The sequence below is a fragment of the Haliaeetus albicilla genome, chromosome 21 (assembly GCF_947461875.1).
Source record: "Haliaeetus albicilla chromosome 21, bHalAlb1.1, whole genome shotgun sequence".
Taxonomy (NCBI): Eukaryota; Metazoa; Chordata; class Aves; order Accipitriformes; family Accipitridae; genus Haliaeetus; species Haliaeetus albicilla.
In genome coordinates this window covers 6,017,230-6,038,332 of record NC_091503.1, presented here as the reverse complement: position 1 = coordinate 6,038,332, position 21,103 = coordinate 6,017,230, and the positions used below count along the sequence as shown (strand labels likewise).

The 21,103-nt window shown below is 36.0% G+C and overlaps 1 protein-coding gene across 12 annotated transcripts in view; it reads left to right on the top strand.

Annotated features, from left to right (window-relative positions):
- The window catches only part of CDH18 (cadherin 18), a 506,683-nt gene that overhangs the window by 328,037 nt on the left and 157,543 nt on the right, over window positions 1-21,103 (top strand). For 11 of the 12 annotated variants that reach the window (XM_069808908.1, XM_069808906.1, XM_069808901.1 and 8 more), the window contains one exon: window positions 16,476-16,956. In XM_069808908.1, the coding sequence (XP_069665009.1) occupies window positions 16,729-16,956 (228 nt within the window). In that variant the 5' untranslated portion in view covers window positions 16,476-16,728. Of the gene's footprint in view, window positions 1-16,475; window positions 16,957-21,103 lie in introns of those variants that run through there. The other variant, XM_069808912.1, reaches the window with a different exon arrangement.

Here is a 21,103-nt window from a genome sequence, read left to right as displayed (position 1 = left end):
ATCAGTGTACACGCAGTGTCTGAGCACAGTGCAGGCAGCCATTTGCATTTTTACCCAGATGCCTGGTCATGTTGTGCAGCCCAAACTGAGTCCTTTGCTGTCAGAGCTGGAGAGCTGCTGTTTACAAAAAGTAACTGCTCTGATATGTATTCCCCATTTACAGACAGAAGAACTGGAAATGTGAGCATGAAGGAAGCAGCTATCCTAGAAGCATTTTGGGTTCCTGTTTCTTTTTTTTTTTTTTTTAAATTATATACAACTTATTCAATTCAACTGTTTCTCATTTGGTTTTAAAGTAAATATAAATTCAGATTTTGAAAGATAACATCTAAAAAATAACCAAGCTTAGATTCCAAACTGACCAACACAATTAATTATGAAAACGTTTGTAGAAGGTAACACTGCAGTTTAATGAATAATTCTCCTTTAAATCCTTTCCCCAGTGTTTTCCAAGAGCAATATTTATAGTATAATCTAATATTGAACTCCTCTTTATTATTTCCTCTCTATTGATTTAATTAACTGAGGTGAAGAATATCTGTTTTCATAAAATGTTGTAGAAAGTATTAGGTAAATTGTTACAAAAGCTCATGTAATACTATAAAACTTAGAATTACAATTTTCTAAACTTCATGCCTGATAATAGAAGGCTCTCTAGAGGGGAAAAAAGAGTATCTAACTCTTCGGAAAAGTAGAACAGATGAGTGTCATTTTTTACTCTCTTGTTTAGGGAAAACACTGTAAAATATTATTACTCTTAAATCATCGGTGTTGATTCAGAACTGTGTTAATTCTACAAGAATCCTATTTATTTTTATAGTGCTTTGGATTAAGCACTAAATGTGACATTCTTTACTGGATACTTACATTGATGTGTGTATGTGTATCTTTTTTGTGTCTGTTTACCTTTTCATGCATAAGAAATCTGCATTATTAGAATAATCACATAAGAGCTGTTCATCTTCATGCAAGGGGTGTGTACAAGTGTTAAACACCAGTCAGTGTTGCTTAAATCCGACATAAGTATCTTTTACAGACTCTGTTCAGTCTCAAGACATGTATAATTCCAGCAATGTCAGCACCTCACAGTTCAGAGTTTTAGAAAGAAAACTAATATTCAAGTTTTAAAATTACAGCATGCTGCATGATGATGTGTAGGAGATGACTTCATAGTCATGAAAAAAACCCAGCTTTGTTCTGCTCCTTTAAGAGAGGGGTCCGCTCAGAAAACAAACAAACAAACAAACAAACTAGCAAAACATTTCACTGTAGTGTCTTCAGTCTAGAGTGGGGTTTAGGATGGAGCTTGGGTGCTATGCTAGCTCTTACTCCATCAGCCTTTACCTGGCGATTAAAAATGCTCATGACAGACCTGTCAGAGTAGCTCCTTAGTCTCCTATTTGCTAAGTTGCTTTAGCCTCCTGTGCAAACAATTTCTCTATCAAGAAGGAACAGGCCTGAAGCTTCCTTAATGCTATTATATCTGCATTAGATCAGGATCACGAACTTCTATCAGCTTTTTAAGCTTTTCTAATCACTGTGGGTTATTTATTTTCTTGATACTGCTGTTCCATTGTGAAGCTTGTGGCAGTTCATTTTGGTAACTGTGTACTTCTTCTAATTCTCAAAGGGTGATGAGGGTTTGCTAGTAGCCTCATTAACAGCCCAATCCCTTTCTACTTATAGTAGTTATAGTAAATTTATGCTAGAATATATGGAAATTTATGTATCCTTATCAATGAAATACCAATTTACTTTCATAAAAAGTAGCAGATAACCTGTGTGAGAAACATGAAACACTGAAATGCGAGAGAACGACCACCAGTGAAAAGCTTGAATCTCACTTTGATTGGTTGGTTAGAGATGAAATTACAGGTACATAATTTTGAGTTATTATTTCTCTTGATTGTTTTCATAGCAGGTATTCCAGGCCTCATAAAAGAAAAAAATCTGGAAGCTGTTACACTTTTAAATTTCTTTTTCATTAAATTATGCTCTCCCTACAAGCTCTGTTGAATGACTACTTTCATAAATGGGATATAACTTATTGCAACATATCAGCAGATATTTTATATGTTGCATTTAGGTACCTCAGTCTACCACTTTTCACAACTTGAATAGAGTACTCTGCTTGTAAGCACTGTCGAAGAAGGCTCAAAATAAGACTGAGATATGAGGTTTTGCTCAGAAACTGATCTTTCCTATGAAATGCTTTCCCTCTTCAAGTGAGAATGTGATTTTTCTGGCTGTTCAGTCCTGACTGTGGTGCTCTTTTAATGATGCTGGATGAGTGCAAAACCCTCATTCTGCTCACTTACAGAAACAAAGCTAAGCTCAGAAAACATGTACGTTACAGTTTGAGGTGCCCTCTGGGTGCAGAGAATCCTTTTTTTTTTTTTTTTTTTTTTTTTCCTATTAAGCATACTGTGAATGATTTCTTGAAGACATTCAACCCACACTAGAAAGCCTAGTATCACATACCATGCCTCTTATTTATGAACAATATGAAAACAGTCTTAGAATCTTTCACTCGCCGTTAGACTATTATTAATGGAAGACCAACATATTTTGAAACTGAATGCTGCATTCTTAAATTTTCCTGGTGGGTTTAAGTATATAATGTTATTTGTCTACAGAAGCTGTTCTTCCAGCTCCTCCATTAAAACACCAATGACACAATCTTTAAAAAGTTCAGTTTTAAGCTTAGTTTTAAGCAGACAATCCCATTAGTGTGAATGAGCTTTTCATTAATAGGCCTAAAGTTAAGTCAGTCTTTTTTTGTTTGCACAATCAGAACCTAAGACGTGATCCTACTGATTAACCTTGATTCTCCTTCCCCTTCTGTTTCTGAGGATTTGCTGGTGTTATGGCTTGAACATTAAATCTCAATTTATTTACCTGTTTATCTGTTCTGGGAAGTTGCTTGGACAAGAATGGAATCTAAAATTTTCACAAGAATGCAGTAAAGTTGCATATACAAAGTCTATGGCAGTTCAGTGGGATTAGTGTATTTAACACATTTTGCTATTTAAACCTTAATACAAACTAGTATATGAAAATTGTCAGCTGTATAAAACCTGAAGTTATCTTAAGACCATTAGTAAGGTTTTCATGATGTGTTTAACTTCAGTTCAAATAAAAAAAAATCATATACACTCACATTTCTAGAATAATGAAGAGCTATTCAAGGAAGAACATTGAAGTGATTATATCTAGACAAAAATAATGGAGGAATAACATAAAAGTTACAAAAGACTACCTTGGTTGAAATGAAGGACAGGATCTCTTCCTCAGAAGAGAAGCTTAGGAAGAAAAATAAAGAACAGTCTGAGATAAAAGCGTGGAAATATGTCTTCCTGTTCTGAAAAGATGAGTGAGAATGAAGGTGACTTTGTGTGTTTCAGTATTAGCACACAATTCATTTTTTAAAAATTACTTTTATATGCTGACATTCATGAATGAATTTAATGAAATACTGTGTGTTCAAAGATACAAATACATGCATCAGGATTGAAAGAGTTGGATTTTTTCTTTTGTTTTGGTGTCTTTTTGTGACAAACAACTGTTTTGCTTTTCTGAAAAAGAAAGTAGTGATAATATGAGTAGCTGTTGAAAAAACCAAGGTTTTAGATAGTCTCAAGAACAAAAAAAAACATGTTACTGTCTTCTTTGTGTCAGTATTGACTTCCACTGGTAGTTGGACATAGTTATTTACCAAAGTACACTGTTATTTTTATATATTTTTTACCTGTTTTTCAAATACCATGCTATGTAACACAAGCTTTCTCAAGACAGAAAAAAGGTCCACTCATTCTTGGTACCCATTCCTCTTCCCTAAAGAAAGGAAAGGAAAAAAATGCGTATACATCTGAAATGCAAATAAGCATACATATAAGAATATTTTTACTTTCTGTTAGAAAAAATGCAAGATTAAAGTAGTTCTCAGTTATAATGAGTTCAGTTGTTGAACTGAAATTCATTAATCGTGCCTATAAAGAGTTTTTAATGAATGGTTTTGTGGGGGTTTTTTTTCATAACTTAGAGCCATGGAAATGGAAAAGTGAGTAAAAATGAATTTGTGGGGGAACTTTTAGTTAGAAATTGTAACAGACCAGTGCAACTACTGAGAAATGGGAGCTTGTGGAGATTTTGTTCACAAAGGTACACACATACACATACAGATCTATGTGGAGGGTGTTTGTGTGTGTGTGTGTGTGTGTTTACACAGCCTTCAAAAATCAGAGTGTTTTTAAATGGAAAAAATATTTCCTTGATCTTTTTATAGCTATAGATTCTAGTGTTTAATTAGAAAAAATGAACTTCAGAACTACAGAAATATTAGTGGCAAAGACCTAAATTGGTTGCCTTTTCTTAAAGTCACTGTTTTCCTGTTGATTTTGGTGGATTTGTAGAACTTTTTACTTACAGATTATTTGGTCTTGAATTATGCTTTAGTGTAAATTTCTGAAAAATATGGGATAGATTTACTCAATTAATAAAGAAAGAGTGATCACAGCAAGAGTACTTCAAAGTATCTAAGCAGATGTTAAAGATGTTTTGCTATTATAATAGCAGAAAGGATAATTCTGATAATGTAATATTAATTGGAAGACACTGATGCACTTCTGATGTAGCCATGCATAACTATTTAAAGACACTATCCTAAGAATTCATGTAAAATACCGCAGTCATTTCCATGTCTTTTCAAAACTCACTCTGAGATCTTTTTCATTTAACTCTTCTGTTTAGGTTTCACCTGAATTTACTACATCATTCCTTTCTGAATTTGCAATACAGCAAGCTAGAAAACTTACGAAAATGTTTTCTTGGGTTATTTTGGAAATTTTCAATATCGGTAGTGACTGCACTGGTGGAAGATACAGAAATTATTTCTTATACAGCAGAAATCATTGCATGTTCATGTTGATGTCCCATGATAGAAAACATAGTTATCTGGATTTTGGGAATCCTCCAACATAAGAAAGAACGTAAAAAATAAGATATTCAGAAAAAATCCATTCCACTAGTCTAGCTTACCCGTAGGGTGAAAAGTACGAGTAAATGCTTGATGCTTGTGTTCATTTTTACTACAAAGTAACAATAAAAATACTGCTACAAACAAAGCTGTGATTTCTTCCAAAGTAAAAGAACATTTAAAATGTGACATGCAGAGTTGTATTTACTGTCTGTTCAGACAGCCTTCTGTATGACATTTGGTATTTTTCTAATTATTAGAGATTCCTTCTTGCCAAGATAACAAAAGTAGGTGTCTCAGATATTTCTGTATTTGCAACAGTAATTATCCATAGAAAATTTCAACACCAAATTACACTAATTTTCTTTTGTATTTGTTTGTTACGTATAGGCAGACACTTCCTGTTTATGTACTCACAAACACATGCATGTTTATCTGTATCCTCCTCGTTCATCCATCTGGGCAAAGCTGCCTTTGCAAGTTATGTGACTGTTTTGTACATCAATTCTGACTTGTGAATACTTTGCAAAATGAGTTGCTAAGTTATATTGTTTGCATTTAACAGATAACATATTTTACTATAGATATCTATGAGGAAGCTGTGACATTCCATTTGAAGAATTATGCATAACTCAGTCTAAAACGGAACCAAATACATTTATTGTTGGAAGTGATAAATTGAGAAGCCTGATGGTTTAATACTGGCTGAGCTGGAAGAGTGAGAAAAGAAGACAGGAAGATAAGATTTTGGGGGGGGGGGGGAAGTTATGCTCTGTATGTACATTTCAAGAGAGTAGAGAAAGCTAAATATAATGAAGGGATGAGTGCAGCCAAAGACAAATCTAGTTGGTACTGTGTAGAAGAAAAACATTTTTAGGGAAATGGTAAGAAAAGAACATGCTAGCAGTAATGCTGTGTGGTTGACAGTGATTATAGTACGTTTGGCAGAAGTAATGTCACAGGAGAAATCAAAGACTTAAGGAGATCTCAGTTAAAGTGTGATGAGAAAAGGCATGTTTTTAAATACAGACTTCAAATTTAGACTCAACTTAGATGGATGTCACCTTTTCTCTTCACTTATATTTATTTCTATAGCTGCATAAGAGAAATCCTGGAACTGCCAGTGACCATTGAACAGAGCTCTTATTCACCATTGTGCCGTTTAAAATTATTCCTTTTCTTTAGTGTTGGATTCCTGGGTAATAGTTTTACTTCTGAAGAGGATTTTCTTTTATTGGGGTTTTTGTGACTTCCATGATTCCTTTTTTATTTGAACTGAAGAGTATAGATCCAAGGAACGACCTGGATTGTTGCAGGAGTTGATTCACTTCGTACACCTGTGAAACAATGAGTAGGGATTAACTGAACTGGTATCACTTAATTACAGGCTTCATGAAATGTATTTGTAATAAAAAAATTAATCTAGGCCTGCAGAAACTCTAACAGAATCTACAGAGGTCTAAAATGAAGAGAGGGCCCCTGGTGTGTGTTACAGGAGACCCGAGAGGGAAAAGTTGTTAGGTGGTACCCTCCAGGGGTTCCTCCATCATTCCAAGGAGAAGAGCTGCCAGCCATCCCTCAGCAGCTCCAGGGAAGATAGGTCCTCTCCGTCTGACTGCAGAAGCAAGTCAGACACTAATACAGTGCAAACCCCATCTTTGCACTGTTACTGCCCTGCTCCAAATGGCAGTGGTCAGGCACGGGGCTGCTCTACAGCGATCTCCAAATAACATTGATCACATGATTGGCTGCCTTTTATACTTCCTCTTTTTTCCCCCCATTTCCTCTTTCAGGTTCTTCCATTTTACCATCTTCTTGTCCCCTCCCAAATAAACAACTTGCTCATAATTACCTTTTCCTTGTTTATCTTAGATTTTCTACAAGAACACCCAAACTCGGTATTTCTGGTAGTGTTTCCTAGGTAGTCTCAACTTTAAAAAGTATTACTGAGATAGTTACCTAGGCAGTGTGGATCTTGCAAGACTTGACTCTCCAAAAGAGCTCCTGTATTCTTCTGGAATGGTCTGTGAAGTGCAGCTGCTTCTCACTTCGGTCTGTGTGAAATCCAGCCCTTCCTCATGGCTCTGTCTGGAACTTCTTACATTGTCATCTGTTGCATCCAGCAAGTTTAGTCATATCTGCTGGTTTCTGACCTCCTGTCCAGTTAGCTTAACCCCAGGCCAGTTCATGCATCCTCTTTCCCACAAGCTTCTCTGCAGGTAAACAGTCGCGTCCAGCCCAGAAGCTGACCCTGCTTTGAGCAGGGCGTTGGACTAGGTGGTGCCCAAAGGTTCTCCCCCAACCTGTGGAGGATTCTGCAACATTACACACATGGTGTCAGGATGTTGTAAAATAGGTAGATAAAGTCTTCATGCCACTTTCACTGAAGCCAGGAGCAATTTGCTTTGGTTTCATGTAGTGCTCAAAATCAAACTCAAAATAGAATTCAGGTTACTGTTACTTCTTTGCAAAGAACAAGAAAAAAACCTTTAAAGTTTTTATTATTTTGCCAGTAACTGACCCAAAGAGATGGTCTTACCTGTCAAAAGTCGGGCACTATTTGACCTCTTAATGCTGATTTCTTGAAAACTGAAGTCCACAAAAGGCATTCTGAACACTGAATTATTTTTTCATAAATTCCCCTTTTTGTATATTGCTGTAATGAAGGATTTTTTAATATTTTTATTGTGGGTTTCTACTCCTAGAACATTTATAACTCAAAACCACATTAATAGAGATTTAAAAAATTAAAAGAAAAGCGAGGTGCTCTCTTACAGAGGAAAGCAATTGATCCTGAGTGCCACTGAACTTTTAAGTAAAAGGTTACTTTTGCCAAACTTGGAATTTTGTAATTCACCTAGTAGGAGTTGGAGTTTTGTCATTTGAATCCAGCATACAGAAAGTCATAATCGTGCTGGACAGTGATAAATAAAAGTTAACATGATTACTATTTGAGGAAAAAAATCTGTAAGTTGAATGCATTAAATGAAGAGCTTATTGGGAAATTTCAGTCAAGAAGTTATTTAATTTATACTATATATTATGTATTGCCAAAATACCTATAACAATAATATAATGAATAATGTATGTGATTTTAAGGAGTTTCAAGTACAGTGCTGAACTTGGGAGGTAAATGTCTTTACCTCTTTCTTAAGTATCTAATGTCTACTTTGCACCTCCCTTCCCATTCTTTGTTTTTTACCAGTCATTTGGGATGCTACCATACCGCTCAGTGTAGCTCTTGCTATTCATTTTTGAGAAATAATTTGTTAGGACATACAGTACCTGTGGATTATACACAAGTGGGCTGTTGCAAGTTCTTCCTATTTAAACTGGATAATTGCTCATCAGAGTCTCATGTATTTGCTTTGTTCCCTGATTGGGTGACCTGACCTTTATAAATGGGAGGAATGACTCAAGAAATCACTGAAAGCTTTTTTCTGCTAGCAAGTTCCTTCGGGAGAACAGCACAGAAAAAAAGCCTCTGCTGCTTTGGAAATGTAAAAGGACCTTTGTGCCATCTTGCATATCTATATTATCCTTGACTAGTTACATGGACTCCAGACATAAATGTAGATGGATTGGTCTCTGGTTGAGGAAGAGAGAAAGACGTGAGTCAGATTCATGAGTCATCTCCCTGTGTTTCACAGTTGTTCCTTTCACAGCAGGTAATGGCTAGCATGACTGTGTGTGCAATTATAGTTATAGAAACGGTGGCTGGATTTTACCTGACTAATTGTGTTGTTACTGTGTCGTGGTTCTGACGGTCACTCTGTGTGCAAATCATATAGGTAGAGTTGCAAAAAACATTTCTTCAGTCGTTGATTGTGGCAGAGCACTTCTGCTATCCTGAAGTTGCTATGTGCCTGCTTATCATGTACGAATTAGTTTTGTGTGCCAACTGAGGACAGGTATTGAATCCTTTAATCTTGTTTTAATGTCATATTTTCACTAACTGTTCATTGTAGCGTTAATTGCCTGTCTACATGCAGTGCTGTTTGCAAATTAAGTACTTTTTCTGTTTTGTTTGCAAACTTTGCAGATCTCCCTTTGTTCAAGGAAGATCATATATTTCTTTACTCATTTGCACTCTCTTTCATAAAATGTATTTGCTCAATGGGGTAACAAATCCATTGGTTTGTAGTGTTTAATTGTTTCCTGTACCCATTCATGAATATAAGAATTCCTTGTAATAACCCTCTTCAACATATTTTCTAAAATCAATGAGTCTTTTAAATCATCTCTACAGTTAACCACTCACTGGAGTCATTTATTGCTAAAGGCAGCGTAGCAGATCACAGCTCATCTTGCACATCATCTAACCAAAGCATCAATTAGATACACTTTTAAAAATCCTGTTATGACAATAAGACTTGAATTCCATAGTGGTTCTAATGTATTTCCAGTGTAACAGTGCAGGTGAGGACCTTATGTGACCTGCCTATTTGTATTCTGGCAATGAAAACCCCTTTTCTGATGGGAATTTCAAGGGCATTGATGGTTTTTATGTAAAATTAATTTTTTTGTATATAAAGGACTGGACACCCCCCAATCTTTTAAAATTTTATTGTTGTTGTTGATGAAAAGCAAATTATTCCTCTTTGAAAAGCATTTTTTAAAAATAGTTAAAGAGGTTATCTTTACTTTCATATCATGTTGGGTGTCAGCGTGCCTGGAATCCTTTATTTGGGCCATGTGGTGTCAATCTCCTTTGCCATATAATGTGCTGGATTAGTTGCCTAGCTGTAATGTAGCTAATTTTTACTCTTTGTGAGTGGTGCTTCAGTTGATGCTATCCATTAAGAAATCCATTAAATCTTGTGTTTAGTGATAAGCTACACATAGGACCAGAAGAGAGTACCTTGGATCACTAGTCCACATTGCTTTTTATAAATTCCTTGAACTCCTAGTAAAGGTGATATTTTAAGACCTTGGTACAAGACAGTCTTGACAGCCTTGTTTATTAAGAAAAAGCAACGATAAAGCAGATGCCAGCCCAGTAACTATTCAGGAGTTTCTTTTGCCACAAGCAACATTAAAACCTTTTGAATGTTTCTTGTGACTATTTATCTCCTAAGGCTGTTTCAGCTTTTCACGCTCTCCGTTCATCCTCATGGTGCTGTTAGGTAGGGTTCCAGTGGGGTTTTGTCCACTGGGGAAGCCCATCTAGATATAACACATGACTAATCTACTTAAACCTAGGTGTTATCGGGAAGGAGCTCTGCCCAGGGCTGCTTGCACTAGCTCAGCATTTCTGTTCTCTTTTAATTGCAGGTGCTGCTAGGCTTTCCTTCCAACTTTCTTCATAACAAAATCTGAATTCCAGTTCATATGCCACCTTCTGTAAGGAACGTGGGGCCTCTTCTATAAATAATCTCAATAGCTTTTATTCATACCATGTCTGTTCCATTTTATGACCCCAGCTAGTTTATATGATGCAACATATTCTAGCCAGCACTGTAACTTTTTAAGGCCTGTTAAGCTAACAGGGAGTCTGGATTACGAACTGCTTCAATACCGGAGATAAAAGTCAAGGAAAAATGAAAATGAACTTTTATCTAGAACTTGAATCAAACCAATGCTGGCTAATTGTTAGGGCTGAAGTCAGGATTTTTTTGAATTTTTTTATCCCATCTTAACAAAATAGAACCAAAAAAAGAAAACTAGAAATGTCAGCATGTTAATGCTGGATGAAAAGTCATCTCTGGCCTTAGCTTCTTCCTTTTTTGGTCTCAAGATATTATTAACGTAATTTAATAACATTTACAAAGGAAAAGATGAGACTAATCCGTTGTGCTAGAAATAAAGAAGAGTCCATACTTGTGCTGTGTTGAAGGTTTAGGTACAAACTGTCTAAAATCAAACCTATAATGCAAATACAACAAAACCACAAACTGTTTCAGTTAAGCCTCTGAAATCCAAATTAATTTAAAATTAAGAAGATATTCAGCAGTTATTAAACCAAAGGGATGGCTAAGCTGTATTTTTTGCCATCTACACGGAAGAATAATAGTATATTGTTTTCTATGACTTAGAAACTACTGAAATTTTAGAGAGTTGAGTCAGTAAAACAAGAAATTTTAATTAATCAAAATTAGCAATAAACCTCATGAAGTATATCACTGAGGGTAAAAGGAATATTTGGAAATAATATCTGCCTTGGATGGATGAAGAATTGGAGAGAGAAAAAGAGACATTCTTAGATTTAAAAAGTAGCCTGGATTATCAGCACTTAGGAAGAAATCCTGTGTGATACAAACTGTAGAGTTAATGGAGGCTTCTGATATTGTCTCTGTGGAATTCCAAGCCAGTAGGAGGAATGGAGCCTCATAAGTAGGAACTGTTTGATGTATGTCTGTCAGTCAGGATACTGTTGAAAAATTAATCACACATTACTATCTGAAATGATTTTATGAATTTAAAATTATCTAATGCTAACTCTGCAGCTAAACGCTACTGTTACCTTTAAAAAATCAAGTGGGAAGAGTAATTTATTAGTTCCTGGGCAATGACTAATTTTGGGTATCTGATTACAACATTAGGGCATGTAAAGCCCATATCTGTGCTGTCAGATTGTCTTTTTGTTATGTAGTAGAAGAAGTTACTTTCCAGAGGACCTGCTAGCTTGAGCTATATTAACTGGCCTTCTTACATTTCACAGAAATTGTACTACATTTTTTACACACACATGCTTGCAGAGCTGAGAGAAAAATCATCTCTGATAGCTTCACATATTAGCTTGCACAGCTTCAGCTGTTTCCACTTGAACTTTCCAATTTGCTTCTCTATCTTGATTTTTTCCCCGAGATTTTTCATTGTCTTTGTTGTATCTTATTCTAAATTTTATTCTGTTATTTATCTTTTTATAATGTCTGATTGCTTGTCAGTTTTAGATCCCTTTTATTTTCTCACTTTTTCCTCCCCACACCTTTCTCCCCACAACAGAATTTCTGTTGCCTTATATGGAAGAACAATCTTTATTTTTCATGGAGGCTTTGTTTTGTGGTTATTTCTATTTATTTTGTAAAAGGGAGTTTATGTAAAGTAATTTACTAGGTGAAATAGAAGTCAGTTCTAGATTAGCATAGACACTTTCTGGTGATTGGACATGGTCTTTACCAGTAGACTTTGTGTAAGCGTGAAAGAGAGGTACAAGAAATAACACCTCTTGACACTGTACAGCCATCAGCTGGGTTTGTTGGCTTAAAGAGGTGAGGACGGAGATACCCAATGCTCTTTTCTCTCTGTTTCTTTAGGAAACTGTTTGAGTTCCAGAATAATAAAGAATAGCTTCCAGAATAGTAATATACTTACACATAAATTCAGCAATAATTTAGGAGTTCAATATCTCATGCAGTTATCTTACAAATTAAAGAAAATTTCCTTATGCTATTGAAGTAAAAAAGTAGTCCAGTTTCGCATTTCTAGAAGATCTGTCAATATAGAACAATAACAATTTGTAGTTATTGAAGTTGCTATTAAACTATTAAGAACATTTTATTTAATTATTTTTTTTCCTAATTTTTAGTCTCATACACATAGCTACAACATTACAACAAAGGGGCAAGACAACAACATGTAATACAGTTTTTAAATGCTTTCCAAAACAGTTTTGACACTACTTCTGTCAGATTGACTAGCATGTGCAGAAGGCACTGTTTGTTAGAAAGCACTGATGATTTTATATTGTGTCTGTATCGCATAGGCTGAGAAAAACTCAGTGCCTCTTTTTTTCATGTAAAGTCCCATAGCTCAGCTCTACCAGCCTTGGGAAAAGAGAATAGAGATCAACTATAGATGAACCATTTCCCTTCATCTACCTAGAAATTCCACTTTTTTCTGCCAATTACCAGAGGTCCACAGGAGTACTGTATATTCTTTTGGCAATCTATCAACCTCTTCTTCAGAAGGACAGAACAAAAAACAACATCCAGTTTTTCCTTCTGATACTAGCCCATTATTTTGTCTTTGGTCTCCAGGTCAATACAGCATTATTTCTGCAGGGCTGAAGGATATAGCATTGGCAATAGACTAAGCACAGGCAACGCAGGAAGGAAGAAACATTCCCCTGCCTAATTATTTATATCTAAATAATGATGTTGATGTGAAGCTGGTTGGATTTTGATAATGGAAGAATTTGTTCTGACAGGGAGGAAGCCTAGAGGGCAGAGTGCAGAGGGAGAAGTCAGAAAGTATACGAGAAATGCAATTTATTACAAGTTCCGTAACTAATTGCCACTCTGTCACCATGGGACTGAAAAGGGTCCCCCAGGGATGTGACGAAAGGTGTGTAGAGCTATGCTGAATGTGCATCTGCAAAACTGAATCATTCAGATTAATTCAAATATGTGGTCAATTTGATTATGGAAGATGGGGGACACTGAGATTCAGGACAAGTCTTCGCTACTAAGGATGCATCTTCTCATGATGGTAAAGCATACACATTTTTGCATCACTGTGCTCATACTCGTTTCCTGGGAATTCATTATAGTGACTTGCTGCCACACTAAGCAGTAACTACTCTGCTGTAATGATTTCCAGCAATGCTGGTGGAACTTTTCCCACCTCATCTTATTTAATTATTTATTTTAATTTTAACTCACTCTGACAGTCTCTTGAGATGCACAGCTCGGTTTCATGAAGGCTCCCAGGAGACAGCAATAACACAAGTCTACTCTGCAGTTGCATACATCATTATAACAAAAACCATAAAGCAGGACACTTAATCTGAAGCTGCAGACGAGTTCTGAGCAGTCAGCATCTCAGTATGTTAGCTTAAGGCAACAATTTAAGGGATTTCCGAAAGTTCAGTCCTTTTTTTTTAGTCACTCACAGTTCAAGTTTGTCTGTTCTTTGCTTACTGCCTCTTCTGTGTTAACCATTCAAGGTCCTTCCATCTGTACTTCCCCCGTAGGCAAACTTTACTGTCTTCAGGGCAGAGTTGAGGTGGGTGGGGCAGGTTTTTAATGAGTGTTTATGCTAGACCTTTGGTAGGAGGGTGCTGAATTTATCGTAGGCCTCACACACAATGCAGGAACAGCTGAGGCCTGAACGTGATTATAACAGGAAGTAGATGCCATTGCAATCTCTCTTTTTATTTGTTCAGAATAAAGAATTTTAAAACTTTAATTTTGGGGGCAGATGCTTAACAGTTAATCTCTGAATTGAGTTAAATAACATAGTGGTTATGGCAACATGTCCTAGTTAATGTTAATGCTAAGAAGAACAGATATTTTTGAGATGAAGAAGCCCTTCATAATTTACCACTTTTTTCTCATATTTATTCTAAGTCATATATGAGCCAGACTGTAAAACAACACTGTTTACAGGCTCCATTTTGGTATTTTTTAATTTTTTTCTATGGATGACTTCTAAGAAGGGGGAGAAACAAGTTCTGTATAGTAAATCTTGATTTGTTGGTATCTTCTGCACTCATTTATATTTACTCTTTTGTAAGGTAAGAATTTTCCACCACCATCATCCCCACAGTTTTTATAAAGGAAAGTTCAGTAGTAATGATTTCAAATACTTTTTAAATGTGCCATTCTTAGAAATCTCAATGCACTTATATACCATTTTTAACTTATTATGTGCTGCTTATAGTCTTATGAACTGCTCCCAGGCATTTCCCAAGATGGAAACAAGGGGAAGAAAAATAATACTTGAATGGATAAAACTGCAGCCTTACCATTTTGTGAGGTACTGCTTAATTTTAACATGCATCTGAAGTATAACAATGACTATTTAAATAGCTCATCTGTAAATATAGAAATCTTTAGAAGGAAATTGCATGCCTCAAGGCAAAAACTGATTTCTAGCAAGAATCAGGAAAGAATGCAGAAAGGCAGGGAAAATAAGAAAGAAGAATATATAGTTAGAAACAAATGTGAGACCCAGAATGTCTAGATTCTGTCCCTGGTATAACTTAAACTTCAGATAACATTTAACTGTGAAAAATTCCTTTTAAATTACATTTTTACTTAAAGGAGGTAATAATACATCATGTTGTATGAATCTGTTCTGAGGTGGGATGTGAGGCTTTTAAGAGACCAGTGGCTTGGTCTTTGTAGGGGTTGAGGGGAGATTACATTGATATGGAAATAAGAAGCAGGATAATACTAAATGTCTAAAAATTTCTTTCCTCCGTGGAAAATACCATACAGAGTTTCTTTTTGAACTCCAGCCCAGTTGCAATAGACTGGAGTTCTTCCTTCAGCAAAACCCACTGTCCTGAACTGAGTAATAGCAATGGAAAACATGTCCTTTCTTGGTATTTCTAATGTACAACAGTTCTGAAGTATTCTTCCATCATTCTGATGAGAAACTGTACTTAGATGAATACAGAAGAATGTATGGTTGGGCTTCCAGTATTATTATGGATTTGAAAGAAGCATAAGGGAAAAAAATCTACAGCCAAAAGACAGTTGATGAGCTTCCTTCCACTGCAGTATTTTTCCATCTGATTTCTAATTTCTTGTTTGGTACTTCTTTAGAGATTTTGAATTTGTTCTGCTGGGTTCCCATGAAACTTAGAAACAAAATTAGTTTCACTGTGCTTCTGATTACATAACTTGTAATGGCTTTATGATACTCAAACAAAGCCAATATTGGAAAACAGGTCTAATTTTTTTAGATTTCGTTGCATGTTTTGAGACTCCTGATTGACTCATCTTTGATATCTTCAGAAAACTGAATGGTTACCTTAAGGTGACTGTTTATCTGAGTTTGAAGAGTTATTTCATTTCTTTCAAGGTACTTTGGTTTAAGCGCTACATCAACCTCCATGCGCATTTTCACATTTTACTATTGTACTAGAAAAGGTTACGTTTTCCTTTTTGAAGTTGACAAAATATTCTCACTGAGAACTTAGATGCTTTTATAAAAATAATACTGATCATCTAAACAACAGTACCTGAACTTTCTGTCAGTATGAAATAATTTTGTGAGGTTCCAGTATGATATTGGTTGGAATTTATGTAAAGCACACAGTGTAAAAGTGCACATTTTGACTGAAAGTTCCTGTAGTATGCTCTAATATTAACTCAGAATCCTCAAAGCCCAATTTGGAGGCTTTCTTTTGAAACCCATTATAGCCTTGGTATTTTTCACCATGTTGGATCTCTGTGTGGTGTACAGAAGATCAAGAACTTGTATGAAATGAATTACTAATCAGTATCTATCAAATATCTGTAGCAGTGATTTTATTTTACTGCCAGACCAGGTCAGTGATTTGCAGGTAAAGGCCAAAGGAACTGTCCTGAATCCAGTTTTTAATAATGTGACTGTTTTCATAGCTTGGAAGAGCCATGCTAATCCTTAAGGTATTTTAATAAAAACAGTCAGAAAACACTTTTACAGGAAGGACTGAAAAGAAATTTTAGTTACAATGAGAGTCTTTGAGAGACTGGTTAGTACAGCTGTGAGTGTAATCTAAGGTCAGAAACCTGAAAATTGCTGGTTTTAGTGATGAGTAAGTGGCTTTCTTTTCTTTCCCTATTAGATAGAAAATGGTCGGCTGTGGAACTCTATCGTGAAGACCTCAGAAGAAATATCAATTTTTCCAGTCAGCTTTTCATAATGTAAATATAATTTGAGCTTTCCCAAATGGGCAGCTAAACCATGAGCAAGCAGAAAAAGCCATTTTGGACTGTATTTCTGAACCAGGCTTCACCTTCTGTCTCGGGAACTTATTAAAGGATTACAGCTGAAAAAGACAAGAGAAAGAAAACCTTGAACAGGAAGCTTATCCTACAATGAGAATTACAAGTACATCTTGTATCTGCCCAGTCCTAGTTTGTCTCTGTTTTGTGCAGAGGTGTTATGGAGCTGCTCACCATGGCTCCATCAAGGTGACTAGAAATCAAACCAAACACGCAGAAGGTGAAACAGAAGTGCATCATCGTCCCAAGCGTGGATGGGTGTGGAATCAGTTCTTTGTTTTAGAAGAACACATGGGACCAGATCCTCAATATGTAGGAAAGGTAAGGCCATTCATTGTCTTCTTTTTGGTTTTGGTTTTGGTTTTCCCATCCTCTGAAATGTGGCATTGATAGAGGAAAACCAGGTATCTCCTTAGACGGCAGCACCTTTTTTAAAGGACGACTCTTGGATTGCTACATACATGCACAGTGAACTTGCCAGTTGTCTATGTATACTTCCTGTGTTTATTATAAAGAAAAAAGATAAATAAAAGTAAATAGGATGAAGATATTAAAATATGATAAAATAGCATTTCTTCTGAGCTCAGCTAAACACAGAGTGAGTGCAACTGATCCTCTTACATCAGATTCTAGAACCCCAAATGCATGGGACTTAAATACATCACTGCTAAAGACTTTTCCAGACTATTTCAGAGTAAGATTCGGTTCTACTTCAGGGAATAAGTGCAGCCCAGGGTCCATAGGGTGTTCATTCCACTCTGAGGGTAGGGTGGGAAAGGACTGCTCCAAAGGGAAATCCACTGTGACTTTCTTCATAAAAAGAGGCAGGAGGTGTGTTACTTGTTACAGTTCCTCAGAAGCCTGTGAGAACAAGCCCTGCATTTATGTTTTGACATATATATAGAGCTTCAGGCGTAAGGTTCATGCTGATGCAGTTGTAGGCTGGCCAACTGAAGTCTGGTTTATCATGTGTAAAGTTGTCTGTATAGCTTGGGTTTGAAATTTGCATTAAAATAACACAAAACTGTATATATAGCTTTATTGCAAGATGTGTGACAGATGGAGCTTTTCTCCACCTGAATACTGCCTTTCAGCATTATGATACAATTTTTTATTATGTAATCTAGATGGATCTTAATTTCCTTAATGAAAATGGAGAAAGATGTTGAATATGAGGGGTGAAGAAAGATGGTTAACAGAGACGAGGGCATGGAAGAGGAATTATTTCATTTTAATTTGCCTTCAAATTGGGAATCCTGAGCAGTATATCTTAGAGTATGAAAAATATCCAAGGAAACCAGTAGCTTCTGAAATCACAGATGTCTGGTAGCAAGGGCGTTCAAATTTGAACAGTATCATCTTAACTAAAAACAGCAAGTGGAGCATCTGTATTTAAGATACTGTTAACACAAAGACCAAAAAAAAATTTAGTTATGCCAACCTTAGTAAAATACCAAGTATTTTAGCATACAGAAAATTGTGGAGATTTGTGCAGGAAATGTAAACTGGGGAAGGACCTTTCTAAGTGGAGATGGTTGCATTGAAAGAGAAGCTTTTAAAACGAATAAGGGGATGAGGAGGTATGCTTCCAGACCCATCTTAGGCTGATTATCATTTTCATGAATGATTTTGGAATAGAAGAAACATTTTACAAACATGTTCCTGATGCAAAGCTATGCAGGAGAGTCAAAACATTGTCTGGAAAGAGCTAGGTAGCATGAATAAGATTTGCATATGGAGATACAGAGTAAAGCTCAGGACCACAACGTGATAAGGCTCTTACAGAACATCATCATGAATTTCTGTTATACACTACTGGTTTGTCAGGTGTAAGTGACAGAGGAAGAGAAAGATCTGGTCACCAGATCAATTATTGCCTCTACTGTCATACCTTAAAGAAGGTAAATATGATACTAAGCTGCAAAAGCTGAGATAATCAAAACAGAGATAAAATGGTATTGAAGCCATTGTGAAAAATAATGTTAACCTGTTTACTGCTATGATTACTTTTGGCCAAGAAAAATGAATTTATATATGAAGCTATACAGAGAAAATCGAACACTATGGTTGGGGGGGGGGTGGAGAATAAAATATGTTTGTTTAATTACTCCCACAAATAATAGTGGAGAGCATGTATTATTCTATAAATACACTTCAGAAGAAACCACAAGGGAAAGAGAATTGCTATTTAAGTTGATTCAGCCTTACTTGAAAAAATGAGGTTTTGGAGGCCATGAGTTAAATTAGAATGGAAATAAGAACACAAGTGAGATTCTGGAAGAGTCTACTAATAGGAAGAGTGGAAACAAATCTAAAGGGATTTCAAAGTAAAGCGTGCTTATCTTTATGAAGGCATTTATAGACATGATTGCATTCAAGAACAGAGTCCTGGTCTCAGTGAGCTAAAGGATGGTCCCTTTCAATTTCATGTTCCTATGATAGCATTATATATTTTCTTTCATCCTCTGACCACTCTATTAATGCTACATTTACAGAGATCAATGAGTAGGATTTCTTTTAATCCTTTGTGGTCAGAATGTGACTACATGCCCTGTTTGAGGACATTTCTTCCTCTGTACTTACCAATTTTTCTCCCCTTTTCCTCAAAGAATTCCCTGTGGTATTCATCTTTTTCTACCCTGAGTACTTCACAACATTAGTAAGCTCATCTTTGCAGAAGCTTTGTGGGACTTAGAAGCATCTGTACTCTATTTTCCATTTGTTGTGATGGTTCTGATGACCTGATTTACTGCAAAGATCAATCACATTAGCTCAGGCATGTATTTTTAATTCAGAAAAAAGGAAAGCCGGGCTGAGACTGTCATAATTTTAGTAGCCAGCAAAATTTCATTAGTGGTCATTGTGCATGAGTTCCTTTTCATTTTGAAAAATAGAAGGTTTACTGATGTTGCATTTAATTGTACACACCTCATCAAGGTCTTATTCTATGTGCCTTTAATTTAACAAGAGTTTTTCATGCAAAGCCCCTCAGTTTATGAAGGAAGGCTATGTGACTGGTGCCCTTTAATTCCAGGCTTCTGTTCGGTGGCAGCACGCTATCAATTCTGTCAATTATTAATTCTGTAGACTACTCTGCTTCACTGGTGAGAGTTTTGCCATTTGAGATCTGTCCTTTCACATTTTTCACATCCAGTTTGGGAGTAACATCACAGAAAGTAGAGTCATTATGTACAATGCTGTTATAATGATTACAGTCATTGTCATGGAAATGCACACTGAGGACAAGAATAGGGTAGGCCTGCAATGAAAATGGTAAGGTTTCTCATTCTTATCGTGAAATGACTGTCAAGAGGATGGATTAATTTACTGCCATCATCTGTTATACAGCAAGTGCTAGGACAACAAGTCATCATTATATTTTAATATCAAGCATATCTCCATTCCTCAATCATTATTTCTTTTCTCTAAAAAAATGTCATTTGGAGACTGGAAATCTGTATAAAATTAATCCATATTAGCCATACTCAGAAGGTTTTTATACAAACATGGCAAAACACAGGTTCTGGAAAAAAGAAGTTGTGGTAGAAATGAGAAATGATCCTTTCATAGATGTTAAGTATTTTCTGTGGTTCTGGGATTATTGAACTAGTTCCCTGCTGTTGCACTTGGGGTAAGTCTTCAATGTTTCAGGGTATGTTTTCCTGAACAAACAACTCCAAAAACAGTTTTGTATTAAAAAAGGTATCTTTAAAGAATTTAAAACCACAGTGACTTCTTTTTCTAAAATGATGAATTATTTGGGGAGGGTTTCTCGAAAACTTCCAAATTATCAATACTATGTAACAATGTTAGTTCTGACAGACTGCTCATCTGTGGGTGCAAGTAAGTGTGCATGTGTGCGTGCGATGGAGAAACTGTGGAAATTTGATTAAGTGGGAACAAATATGCTTGTCTCAAATAAGCAGCTTGAATCCATGGAACTCAGCTTTCAGCTACATGAGACTTCTTGACTTTTGCATCAATCTGATGAGAACTATTCTCATGAAAACATAGCTGTGAGCACTGAAAGGGGCAGGCTAGTGAATGCACCGTGGCCTGGTGAGGAGTAGGGTACTGACAGCAGCAGCTCAGAGGAATGAAGATTCTCCTGAGGAAATCTAGAAAAACTTGTGCTGTAGGCCTGCAACCTTTAACGTTTCTCAGTCGCCATGGCTGATACAGTTTACACTTCTCTCCTATTTTCTGCATGCTTCCAGGTTAGATAATTCATGTGTCAGGATATGGAAAACAAGTAACAAATAAAGAATTTCAGGAAAGAAGAGAAACAGAGTACATGTTTCAGCCCATAACAGTCTTCAAAATGAACCTTCACACTGCTTTGTCTCCAGAAGGTCTGCTCCTTCTGATATTTCTTAAAAGTGAATTGCACTGGAAACAGGTCATAACTACACATTCACTGTCCTTTATACTTTGAAGAGAGAAGTAAATGTGCAGTGGTGAAGGGAAG